Here is a 13283-nt window from a genome sequence, read left to right as displayed (position 1 = left end):
TGGAACGGGGTATTTTAAGGCTGAAAAAGCACACACTAAAACTACCAGCAGCGGACAGACTGACTTCAAACCCCACAGCACGTGTATGAAAGCGAACGTCAGAAAGCCCGCAGGTGGGATCATCCCATCACATACATAAGGTGCGAGAAGAGACGGGGCATTTTTAAAGCGGGACTAACTTCAACCCCATAAATAATGGGAGGAAAACTTCCCACAATCCGTTATGGTGGTAAACAGTACAGATGGCTGAGCTATGCAGAGGTCTGTCTCCAAGAGTCTGTCCGTTCCTCCTCACTGACTCCCCCTCCGTCCTAGCAGAGCGTCGTCCTGAGCAGCTGGCAGGACCCTCACTTCCAGCTCACTCCTGGTCGGTCCCATCCCCGTCTCTGTGATTTCAGGGAAGACAGCCGTGTGCAGGGGCGCCGGCCTCCAGGGTCAGGGTGCTCTCCACTCCATTCCCAGATGGAAACTTACTGGAGGCTTGACCTTGAGAACAGACCCAGAACCCCTCGACCTTAGTGATGTACTGAAAAGTGGAAATGATGTTTGGGGGGCAGAGAGTTTCCAACACAGGAGAATCTTCAATGACAGGCCCCGGAATAATTGTACAGCCAATAGCTCCTTCCCTTATGGACCTGACTTCTGGAGCAAGAAAAAAGTGGGGCCCTTAAAGAAAGACCCCCTTTCCCTCCAGGGCTCTCCCTGCTCCAGGGTCCCTGATATGCTGGTCCATTTCTATGGCAATGAGAATATGACTGTCTACACCTGCAGGAAGAGGGATGCTCTGAGCTCCAGGACAACCAGGCTCTACGAGATCCCAGAACAAAACAGCAGGCCCCAGGCAATGCCATAAACCTCCCTACACACCTGTCCCAAAGACCAGGGCAAGATGGTTTCCCCAGAGAATTCTACCAGACATTTAAAGAAAAATTAATGGGTATTAAGGAGGGCACGTATCGCATGGAGCACTGTGTGTTATACGAAAACAATGAATCATGGAACACTGCATCAAAAACTAAGGATGTACTGTATGGTGACTAACATAACATAATAATAAAAAAATTTTTTTTAAAGAAAAATTAATGCTGTTCTTCTCCAACTCTTCCAAATAACTGAAAAGGAAGGAACTTCCAAGCTAATTTTATGAGATGAGCACTACCCTGATATCAAAGCCAGATAAGGACATTACAAGAAAATAGAATCACAGCCCACTATCCCTGACGGATATAGGTGCAAAAATTCTGAACAAAATATTAGCCAGCCAAGTTCAATGACACATCAAAAGGATCATGCACCGTGATCAAGTGGGATTTATCCATGGGACACAAGGATGGTTCGACATACACAGTCAATAAATGTGAAGCATCATATTAATAGAATGAATGATACAAATCACATAATCATCTCAATAGATGCAGAAAAATGCATTTGAAAAAACACAGCATCTTTCATGATAAAAACTCTCAACAAATTGGGTATAGAAGGAATATACCTCAACACGATCAAGGCCATATATGACAAGCCCACAGCTAGCATCATACTCAATGGCAAATACCTGGAAGCTTTTCCTCTAAGATCAGGAACAAGACAAGGATGACTACTGTCACCGCTCCTATTCAACACAGTACCGGAAGTCCTGGCCACAGCAATCAGACAAGAAAAAGAAATAAAAGACATCCAGATCAGAAAGAAAGAAGTAAAATGGTCTTGGTTTGCAGATTATATGATGTTACACAGAGAAAATCTTAAAGACTCCAGCAACCACCTTTAGAACTAACCTACAAACTCAGCAAAGTTGCAGGATAAAAAATCAACATACAGAAAACAGGTCCATTTCTATACACCAATGACCCCATATCTGAAGAAGAAATAAAGAAAACAATTTTGGCTGCATCTACTGTGAGAATGAAGACCATTCTCAGCAATCAGACTGTTGACATTCCAGAAAATGTTGACATCATTCTGGAGGGACACATTGTTATTGTGAAGGGCCCCAGAAGAACCCTGCGGAAGGACTCAGTCACATCAATGTACAACTCAGTCTCCTGGGAAAGAAAAGGAAGAGGCTCAGTTGACAAATGGTGGGGAAATAGAAAAGAACTGGCTACTGTTCACACTATCTGTAGTCACAGACAGCACATGATCAAGGGCATTAAAGGCACTTGTATCAAGATGAGGTCTGTGTACGCTCACTTCTCCCCTTCTCCCATCAATGTTATTTCAGGAGAACGATTTTCCTATCAGAATCCAAAATTTCTTGGGTGAAAAATACATCCACAGGGTTTGGGTGAGGCCAGATGTTGCTTGTTTAGTATCTCAAGCCCAGAAAGATGAGTTACTTCTTGAAGGACATGACATTGAACTTGTATCAAATTCAGCTGCTTTGATTCAGCAAGCCACAAGAGTTAAAAATAAGGATTACCAAAAAATTTTTGGATGATATTTATGTTTCTTTCTTTTTTCTTTTTATGTTATGTTAGTCACCATACAGCACTTCATTAGTTTTTTTTTTTTTTAAGCACTTCATTAGTTTTTGATGTAGTGAGAGGATGTGGAGAAAGGGGAACCCTCTTACACTGTTGGTGGGAACGCAAGCTGGTACAGCCACTTGGGAAACAGTGTGGAGGTCCCTCAAAAAGTTAAAAATGGAGCTACCCTATGACCCAGCAATTGCACTACTGGGTATTTACCCCAAGGATACACATGTAGTGAAAAGAAGGGACACATGCACCCCAATGTTCATGGCAGCCATGTCCACAATAGCCAAACTGTGGAAGGAGCTGAGATGCCCTTCAACAGAGATGAATGGATAAAGAAGATGTGGTCCATATATACCATGGAATATTACTCAGCCATCAGAAAGAATGAATACCCAACATTTGCACCAACGTGGATGGAACTAGAGGGGATCTATGTTTCTGAAAAAGGAACAGTTCAGCAGATTGATGAACAAGATCTAAGTTGTCCAACTACAGAAACAGCAAGATTCCAGATGATTTTTCAGACTTATTTGTGATATTTTGATACAATAAAAGCTGTATTAATGTGGAAGGGGGAAGAAAACAATTTCATTTACAATAACGTCAAAATAATAAATATTTGGGAATAAATTTAACCAAAGAGGTGAAAGCTATACTCTGAAAATATAAGACTTTGATGAAAGATAATGAAGAAGACACAAACAAATGGAAAGATTCCCATGTTTATGGGTTGTAAGAATACTGTTGTTAAAATATATATACTACCCATATTATTCAGATATGCACGTGAGCCAGATATCTATGATAATGAGAATGGATAAATACAAGTTGATATATTCACACAAGAAATATTATATTGCAGTCCGAAACAATGAAATGGAGCTTTAAAAATTGATATGTATGCATCATAGCAATATAAACTGAAGTACGAAAAAGAGGGCAGGTGTTACGATGAGCACAGGGTGTTATACGCAGCTAATGAATCGTCGAACACTACACCAAAAACTAATGACGTACTATATGTTGGCTCACTTAACATAACTTTAAAAAGATGCAAAAGCTAATAATTATAAATTTTTGAAACAACGGTGTCTGTGGGTGCATACGTGTGTGGGTACAAACATATATTTTACATTTATTACAATTACATATTTTACAAGGAGAGGTAAGTGCCTTCAATGCATAGTGGAAAATTTCCTACAAATTTCAAGACATGGGGTTAAAGAAGGAGGTGGGATAAGGACAAAATACGTAGGTGGATTATGTTATATGGTCATAGCAATCTACATGTTTTAATTTGGAGGGTGTTCCTGTTTTGGGTTTTTCTTCATAAAATGTTTTGGGGTGAGTTTTTTTTTTTTAAACCAGCTTTATTTATTTGACAGAGCGAGAGACAGCCAGCGAGAGAGGGAACACAAGCAGGGGGAGTGGGAGAGGAAGAAGCAGGCTCCTAGCGGAGGAGCCTGATGTGGGGCTCGATCCCATAACGCCGGGATCACGCCCTGAGCCGAAGGCAGATGCTTAACGACTGAGCCACCCAGGCGCCCCATGGGGTGAGTTTTTTGACACTTTTAATTGGCTGTTAGAAAGTGAATTTCCTCTAGCATTATATTAATGGATATTTATATTTATATAAAATTTATATATTTATAATATATACAATATACACACACACATAGATAGACAGATGAATCTCTGAGTTTGGATTTCTGTGTCATAAGATCAATTTCAGGTAAAACCATAAGATCTAGAATTTACAAGCATTGTTCTTTGCTAATGAAGTGAAAGTCTATGTTTCTAAATAATTGCATAATCCTTCTACAGGGAAATTAAATAATTTTTAGCAAGTATTTGCTCAATACTAGAAATATCTGCTTAGAAAATCATTTTGATTTTACATTATAATTCTTTTTATAATAGTATCTACTAGGTATGTTGCATATTACAGATGAAGATTTTGAAACTTAGATTTTCAAAAAAACTACTATCATTTCATCATTCTGAGTACGAGAGACTGTGTCTGAGATGTGTTTCAAGTCTGACCACAGTAAATGATGTGACACGACGGGTCCGGTCTACACAATTTCCAGGAAGCCTGCTTTTACCCTCGCCTGAGCCCCCACACTCACCTACACGTACAGTAAAAAGAGCCTCTATGCGTCACCTTTTCTTATTGCGGTCAGCTTATGAATGTGAGCTGGGCTCCATTTCAAGACATCCTGTGTACTTGTCAACTCTGCTCGGTCACCATTCAGCAGAAGCAGCACATGTCACCTGTGGTCATCAGCCTCACATGTCTTGGTGAGTCCCAGAAGGGGATGAAGGGAGGGAATACATGGTGGAAATATTGGCCTGGAAGGCTGGGTCTCCCCACAGCAGAACATTCCCATGGGGCAAAGCAGACCTTGATGGAGAAGCTCAGGCCAGGTGGGGGAAGGAGTGGTAGGCCAGGTCTTCTATGGAGATGGACCATTCATCATGAGTCTTTCTTTCCAGGGTTCTTCTTCATCCGGAAGATCTGGGCACAAATGGGTGAGTCCTTTCCCCAAACCTTGGGCTGCCATCCACTCAGAATAAGAGAATTCCTATAACAAGAAGGCAGATGGCACAGGAGGTTGGGTGATGGGTTGACTGTGGTGGGGCTTGTGGGTGAATCTCTTGTGAACTAGAAAGTGAGGGCCCAGGGAAACCCTAGTCTCAATTCTGGTCCAGAGACCCTCCCTAGAACCCTCTTCCCCTTGGCTGAGCCAGGCTCTAAAACCATCTGGAGGACACTGCTGCTCAGAGCTGGGGTGTCTGGGATGAACTGGCATCATCAGTAGAGCAGGGGATGCAAGCCGTGCCAGGCACAACAGACTGACTGTGGTCAAGGTCCCCAGCACACCCATGAGGGTGGGAGCCCCAGGCTGCTGCCGCCGCCACTGATGTTCTGCAGCAGAGGTGGGAGATCCGCATGCCAGGACCCCTGGAAATCCAGCACATTCTGACGCGGCTCTGTCATGTCACGTGCCTCCTGTGTTTGCTGGTATTATGGCATACACATAGGTCAGTACTCTTCTGGTCAGTGCCTACTCTGTCTGCTTTTACATAACTAACTCACACTATCGACAGCTAGAAAGAGTTCAGTGTTCGGTACTCACTCAGAACTCTCAGCCAACATGTTTGTTGTAGGAGATGCCATGTCTGTGTGGTGTTGCCACCCCTGGTTTGCAAAGGAGCCTTAGAGACTCAGAAAGAAGGGGAGCCTCTGAGCCAAGGGAAGGGAGACCAATGCCGTGCCTCCCCCCCCCACCAGGTGGTCAGGACAAGCCCTCCCTATCTGCCTGGCCAAGCCCCGTGGTTCCTCAAGGACAGCATGTGACTCTTCCTTGTCGCTCCCATCACAAGTTTGACACATTCAGACTGTACAAGGACAATGGCATCCTCATCTCCAAGCTCCACGGCGCAATATCCCAGAAGGGCTTCCTCGTTGGCCCTGTAACCCCAACACATGCGGGGACTTACAGGTGTTGTGGATCCTACCCTGGCTCCTCCTCTGTGTGGTCAGCACCCAGTGACCCCCTGGTGATTGTGGTCACAGGTCAGAGAACACTTGTCTAGAGGGGCTATTCACTGTCCCAATCTTCCGAATGGCAGAGTTTCCTGGCGGGAGTGTCAGGCTGGTCCGATTAGAACAATAGGAGCTGCTCCAAGTATTTTAGATAAAAGGGCATTTCATGCAGGTGGGCAGAATAACGGCCCCCAATGATGTCTGAATCATAATACTCCAAGTCTATGAATAGTCCAAGGGCAATTAAGGTTGAATATGGAATTCAGGTTATTAAGCAGGTGACCCTGAGATGGGGAGATTATCCTGGATTATCCAGGTGGGCTTCCTGTAATTACAAGGGTAGAAGGTAGCAGGAGAATGAGCTTCAGGGTCATGTGGCAGGCAGTGATCCTGTCCCCCCACCCAGAGAAAACAGAAAAGGAATCTGTGGGAAGCAGGTGCACCATGGACAGTGCCGAGGATAAGCGCAGTGGGAATGGGGTCTGGCGCTGTTGCTAGACACAGAGACACACAGCAAAGGAGGGGCAGGGACAGACGGGGATATTCAGACAGTAAAGGACACAGAGAAGAAGAAGACAGACAGACACAGGGGCACCCTCACTCTTTTAAGATCCCGGGGAATAGGGTGAGGCAAGTTGGCTCCTTCTAAATTTACAACATCCATGTTCTTAGGAATCTACAGAAAACCTTCCCTGTTAGCCCAGCCAGGTCCCCTGGTGAAATCAGGAGGGAACGTGACCTTGCTTTGTTGCTCAGAGATCGTGTTTGAAAGCTTCATTTTTCACAGAGGGGGGGTATCCAAGGACCTCTGGTATCTTGCTGGGCAGCGCCATCATGGGGTTCCCATGCTAACTTCTCCATGGGTCCTGTGACAGCTGCCCATGGGGGGACCTACAGGTACTTCGGTTCTCTCAATTGCTCCTTCCATGAGTGGTCTGCCCCCAGTGACCCCCTGGACATCATGATCACAGGTGAGACTGTCCAGACCTGCCCCCAACCTCTTTGGGATGCAGACAGGGTGTTCTAAGACCTGGAAGCCCCAGGTAGTGAAGGAGACGAACATGGGCTTTATGAAGAGAGACAGCCTTGGCAAAAGCTACACCAAGAGAGACCATGTTATAATGTTTTTTTTTTAAAGATTTTATTTATTTATTTGACAGAGAGAGAGACAGCCAGCAAGAGAGGGAACACAAGCAGGGGAAGTGGGAGAGGAAGAAGCAGGCTCCCAGCAGAGGAGCCTGATGTGGGGCTCGATCCCATAATGCCGGGATCACGCCCTGAGCCGAAGGCAGACGCTTAACGACTGCGCCACCCAGGCGCCCCTATAACTGTTTGTTATAACATAAAGAACAGATAGGGAGCAGAGACAGAGAGTCAGTAATGGAGATAAAGAGCAAGGGGACAGACAGAGACGGGTACGCCCACATCAGAGACAGGGTGCCCTTCCACTCTGAGTTTGTTCAGAGACCTGGGACAGTTTGGAACGTGGTTTCCAGTTAATCTCCACACCCTCTTCTCTACCAGGAGAACCCAAAGACACACCACCTACGTGACCAATTTCAAAGCCAGGCTGGCCTGTCTCAGGTTGATTGCCCATGGGCCCTAGGTCCTCACCCCATGTGGCACCCACAGATGCTGTGTTCACTCTGACATGACTTCACCCCATGTAGTTGAGCCACAATATACCCCAGGAAACCATGGTCCCAAGTGGAGGAGCCAGACACCAGCCCTTATATGTGGTGTGTCTCATGGGTTCCCAAGGATGTTTCTCAGGCCCATGTTGACGGTCACCTCAGATGTTACAGGATTACAGAGGTCAAAGCCTACAGAGAGAGGCGATCAGAGAGAAGGCAGAGTGGGTGTATGTCAGTGTACGTAGGCAATTTCTATGTCGATAGACACAGAAATGCATGTGTGCACATAAACAGACACACAGAATGGAGGGATGACAGAGAAAGGCAGATGGACAGACAGACAGACACTGGCTCAGAGACAAAAACGAAAGAAAAAGGGATAGAGAAACAGAGAGAGAGAGATGGGGAGGGCAGATAAAAGCCTTAAAAGACTGAGACCTGAGTTGGGGGAACAAAGAGAAAGGTGATGGTGTGGGGATGGGTGACAGAGATCCCAGAAGAGGGCTGGGGACAGAGAAGCAGGGCAAGTCACAGAAACCAAGGTGATGGAGATAGATAGATAGATAGATAGATAGATAGATAGATAGATAGATGATAGATAGATAATGCTAAGCGAAATAAGTCAAGCAGAGAAAGACAATTATGGTTTCTCTCATCTATGGAACATAAGAAATAGGAAGATCAGTAGGAGAAGGAAGGGATAAAGAAAGGGGGGGTAATCAGAAGGGGGAATGAAGCATGAGAGACTGTGGAATCTGGGAAACAAACTGAGGGCTTCAGAGGGGCGGGGGTGGGGAATGGGATAGACCGGTGATGGGTAGTAAGGAGGGCACGTATTGCATGGTGCACTGGGTGTTATACGCAACTAATGAATCATCGAACTTTGCATCAGAAACCAGGGATGTACCGTATGGTGACTAACATCATATAATTTTAAAAAATTATCATAAAAAAAGATAGATAGATAGATGATAGATAATGTAGGAAGAGAGAGACAAGGTGGAATGAGAGACTCAGAATTAAAGAAAAAGGCAGGTGGAACCAGCGGATCCCGGGAGAGGCAAAGAGAGTGAGGCAGCACAAAGGGGAAAAAGAATAGGAGGGAGGCAAGCACAAGAAACAGCAGGAGAGGTGGACATGAAGGGGCACAGTGGGCCTTGGGCTCTGGGAACGGGGAGAGAGGATTCTCAGCCCAGGTGTGAAGGACACTGTGAGCAAGGAAGAGCCTCTCGTACTGAACTGCCTCCACTTCCTCCAGGTCTACACCAGAAACCTTCTCTCGGGGCCCAGCCGGGCGCCGTGGTGAGGTCAGGAGAGAACGTGACCTTCTCCTGCTGCTCCGAGAGTTCCTTTGACGTGTACCACCTGTCCAGGGACGAGCAGCCCCGTGAGCGCTGGCTCGCTAAGGGGCAGAGGCGTGGCGGTGAATCCCAGGCTGACTTCCCTCTGGGCCCCGCACACTCAGCCCTGGGCAGGACCTACAGATGCCATGGCTCTTTCAACCGCTCTCCCTGTGAGTGGTCAGGCCCGAGTGACCCACTGTACCTTTCTATCACAGGTGAGGAAGCCTGGAATCTGGTCTGTGTCCAGTGATCCAGGATAGATTTGAAGGCCATATGTGAGGGGCGTCCTGCTGGTACTGGGGGGATGCGTAGGAGCTCTGGGGCAACAGAAGCATAGATCAAGAAACCGGGAGGGAGAGACTGAGGACTCACCTCCAGCATCCTCCTGCATGGCTCGTGTGGAGACCCAAACTGGGGGTCTGTTTCCCCCAGGAAGATGGAAAAGAGTCAGGGCAGATCCAGGAGCAGGAGAGATGGGGCTCGGTTCGGGGAGATCAGAGGCTGCGTGGACCCGTCACCATTATGCACTTCCTAGCAGCCCCTCCTCGCCTCTCGCCCACAGAGTGGTCTCCCAGGTGGTACAGGTGCCTTTACAGCAAGATCGAGAAGCCTCTTCTTAAGTAGAGGCCCCTTTCATCATCAGCCTCTCCCATCTCCTCTCAGCAGCTTGAAGTCTCGGGGAGTCAAGGCCCCAGACATTCTGGGGAGGGGTCAGTGTTAGATGACAAGGAGCTTCGGTGGATTGAAGATGGTCAGTTCCACTTCTCCACCTCTCTCCTGGCTTGTTTTCTAGGAAACTCTTCAACGAGTTGCCTCCCATCCACAAAACCAACCTGCGAAACTGGTGAGTAAAGGATCACTTCTATCCCTGTTTGTGGAAACCTGACAGAGAAGCCTTGGGTTTGGGTGTTGGCCAAGACACCTTCCAGCTCTGTGATCTTGGGCTTGCTACCTTCCCTCTCTGATCCCCAGACTCTACAATAGCAGAAGGGGTTTGGGTCAACACGGGACCAGTGAGAACTCTTAACCTCTAATTTTCTGCAGCAGAGACCTCCTCCAAGAGAGGAGGGTGAGAATAAACCTGGCCTCCTGGCCAGGAATAATGCTGTGCTTACTCTGCTCCCATTCTTAAGTGGAGATAAGATTCGTGGGCACTTGGGGTGGGGGAAAGGAAGGGAGCAGCCGGTGAGGGTCAGGTAGTGCTTAGAGAAGTTTCATTTGCCAAGCAATGAGCTCCTGTCCGCCAGGATGCAACACTGATGTGCTCAGTGGAGGGAGACAACTCAGAACGCGCTCTGTCGCCCGTATACACGATTCCTTCCCTTACCCACTCAAGCACTGATCCCGTGTATACACGTGTCCATGTGCTGGCTATGCCGTGTGTATTCGTTTCTTATTACTGCTGTAACAATTTTCCAGAAGCTCGGCGCATTAGAACAACACATTTTAAACATGATCTTACGGTTCTGTAGGTCATAGATCTGAAATGGGTCTCGTGGGGCTGGAACCAAGATGGCAACAGGCTTTCATTGGGTTCACATCTTCCTACAGGTAACCCCAGACACCTGCATGTTCTGGCTGGGCCCTTAGTGGCCATCGTCTTCCTCGCTGTCCTTCTTTTCTTCCTCACTCGTCGGTGGTGCCCTGCCAAAGAAAGTGAGTCTCCGGAAGATGAGACCAGTGCCTGTCTGGGAGGAGTGGGCGAGCCAGGGAGCCTCCATTTGCTGGTTGACTCCTGGTTCAAGGCAGAAGCCACAGAGGTCAGGCTTTCTAGAGAGAACTCCCGTGCCCCCATCCTCACCAACAGAATGGAAATGGGGAGACATGACTGGGATGTATCTTTGAACTTCGGAGAGGTGGACTCTCTCACTCTGCTTTCTGGCAGTAATTCCAGGCATTCACTGCACCTCGCTGTGCTTTGTTACTTGTATCTATAAAATGAGAACCTTCCAACTGTTTTTCGATGACTTCTATTCCCCGCAGATGTTGCTACAATGAACAGAGAGCCCGAGGTGGACAGAATGGTGAGCAGGGGGGTAGGTCGTCCTCGGCTCACCCTCTTCGGTGTCATCTCATCTCCTCCTAGTCCCCACAAGTGTGTGCACACCCTCCTCACCATTTCCCATCATGCAGGACCCTCAGGCAGAAGACCCACCGGAGGTGATATACACACAGTTGGATCATTGCATTTCCATGCGGAAAAAACCACTCCCCCTTCTCAGAGGCCTGAGGAATCCTTGCGTGATGACGGTGTGTACGTGGAACTTGCAACATGCTGAGAGCAATCAAGGCATGAGTCCTATGCCCCAAGCACGCACAGGAAGACCCTGAGGAGGCTCTCCGTGGACACCATAGCTCTTTCTGAAACCCCTCCTAACAACAACTGGAATCTGAAGACAGAAGTCTTCATTTTCCTCTCACCCTAAGATGAGATAAAAATCTCAGAACCCCCTAGAAGTCCCCCCATCCATTCTAGGATGCTATTATGATGATCCAGACATTTCCAATATTGTCCACAAAATCACCTTTTCTTTTCAAGGGTAAGTTCTGACTTGTGTTACTATGTTACTATGAACAAGTAAACAGATCTATCATCTATCATCAATCATCTTTCCTCCCAGCTATTATCAAATTTCATCTACATGGAATCACACAGTATGTATTTTTGTGACTGACTCCTTTCATTCAACATTGTATGTTTGAAATTTAATCCTATCTTTGCATGTAAGAGAAGTGTTTTCCGTCCTGTGTAGAAATCCCTTGTGTGACTATGTCACAGTTATGTGTCTAGTCGTGGTGAGTCTCCCAAACTCTGATGTCTTAATTTCTTGCACTCTTTCATCCTTCTGGAATCATCTGGATAGTTCTACCCATTCCTACTGGAATCTGGGAAGCCATGCTGGGGCAGGTTCAGACAGCCTCAAGTGAGAGATACCTGGAAGCTCTGGTCGGTTGCCAGAGAGCACCTGGTTGGTGTCCCCAGCATGGGGACTGGCTCTCTCCCACCACCTTTGCAGCTACCCCTTCAGGGCACATTATGGGGCCCCACGCACACCATGTCTCAACTTAGTACAGACGACTGCCCTCAAGGCTCAATCATTGAGATCCGGTAGGAGCAGGTGGGTCTATCTGGATGATTCTGGAAAAACAAAACAGTGTAAGAAATTAAGACATCTGTGTTTGTGCCCAACATTCGCATCAACATGGATGGAACTGGAGGGGATTATGCTAAGTGAAATAGTCAAGCAGAGAAAGACAATTATCTTATGGTTTCACTTATATGTGGAACATAAGGAATAACTGGGAGGACATTAGGAGAAGGAAGGGGAAAATGAAGGGGAGGGAAACAGAGGGGGAGATGAACCATGAGAGACTATGGAGTCCGGGAAACAAACTGAGGGCTTCAGAGGGGAGGAGGGTGGGGGAATGGGATAGGCCGGTGATGGGTAGTAAGGAGGGCACGTATTGCATGGTGCACTGGGTGTTATACGCAAATAATGAATCCTGGAACATTGCATCAAAAACTAATGATATACTTTGTGGTGACTAACATGACACAATAATTTTTAAAAAAGAAACTAAGACATCTGAGTTTGGGAGACTCATCAGAGCCATAGGTCTAGCAATATTTTGGATGGAGAATTAGCATCGAAGTTAGTGAACGTCCTTGTTAGTGAACAACAGTGAAGATGATAGGTGTCTGTGTGGCAATGACAGGAATTCACACCTCTGTGCACCTGTTTAATGAAATGTGTTCTACATGTTTCCTTGATGAATCTTTATGTAAAACTTATCAGAGCTCCTTGTTATCTCCACTTTGCAAAGTAGGGAAATTCAGAGAGACTAAGTGTCTTGTCAAAGGCCGTACAACATGGCATGGTTGTTGACCATCATGGGGCCTCAAAGAGAAGACCCCTGAGTCCGTCCACTATCTGTTGAACCACCCCCTGTAAACAAATGCCACACCTTGGATTTATGGGATTGTTCCAGATATGGACTTTAAGACACGCTTGGGTTTTGGAACCAGGTAAGGCCTTGGGCTTGGCTCAAAACATTTCCAGGAAGTCAGATATTTTTGTCAGCACATATTGTGGGAAAACCAGAACTATGATTGAGAAAGGAAGTTTTTCGGCTTCCTCTCGTGTCATCAGTTCGTAGAGGGACCTGAACAGTGATGACAGGGCCCGACGGACTGCACCCAGTGCGTGAATCGGTTCTGTGGGGCTCCTGCACAACAGAGGTGTGCAATAGTCGGGGAAGGAAAACAAGCGTATTA

The 13283-nt window shown here is 46.7% G+C and overlaps 1 protein-coding gene and 1 pseudogene across 1 annotated transcript; both read left to right on the top strand.

Moving 5' to 3' along the window:
* Positions 1 to 1905: 1905 nt before the first annotated feature.
* Positions 1906 to 3016, top strand: LOC113247430 (60S ribosomal protein L9-like; annotated as a pseudogene).
* A 1659-nt stretch (positions 3017 to 4675) lies between these two features.
* On the top strand, positions 4676 to 11616 carry LOC113247403 (killer cell immunoglobulin-like receptor 3DL3). The gene is given in 11 exon segments (XM_026488465.4): positions 4676 to 4781; positions 4977 to 5012; positions 5776 to 6060; positions 6703 to 6864; positions 6867 to 7001; positions 8923 to 9222; positions 9801 to 9851; positions 10559 to 10663; positions 10991 to 11043; positions 11141 to 11201; positions 11204 to 11616. Coding segments are annotated over 11 exon segments (1305 nt in total). The 5' UTR covers positions 4676 to 4747; the 3' UTR covers positions 11287 to 11616.
* The last annotated feature ends 1667 nt before the right edge of the window (positions 11617 to 13283 follow it).

This window comes from Ursus arctos, unplaced genomic scaffold (genome assembly GCF_023065955.2).
Source record: "Ursus arctos isolate Adak ecotype North America unplaced genomic scaffold, UrsArc2.0 scaffold_19, whole genome shotgun sequence".
Lineage (NCBI taxonomy): Eukaryota > Metazoa > Chordata > Mammalia > Carnivora > Ursidae > Ursus > Ursus arctos.
This window is presented reverse-complemented; position numbering and strand designations above follow the sequence as displayed.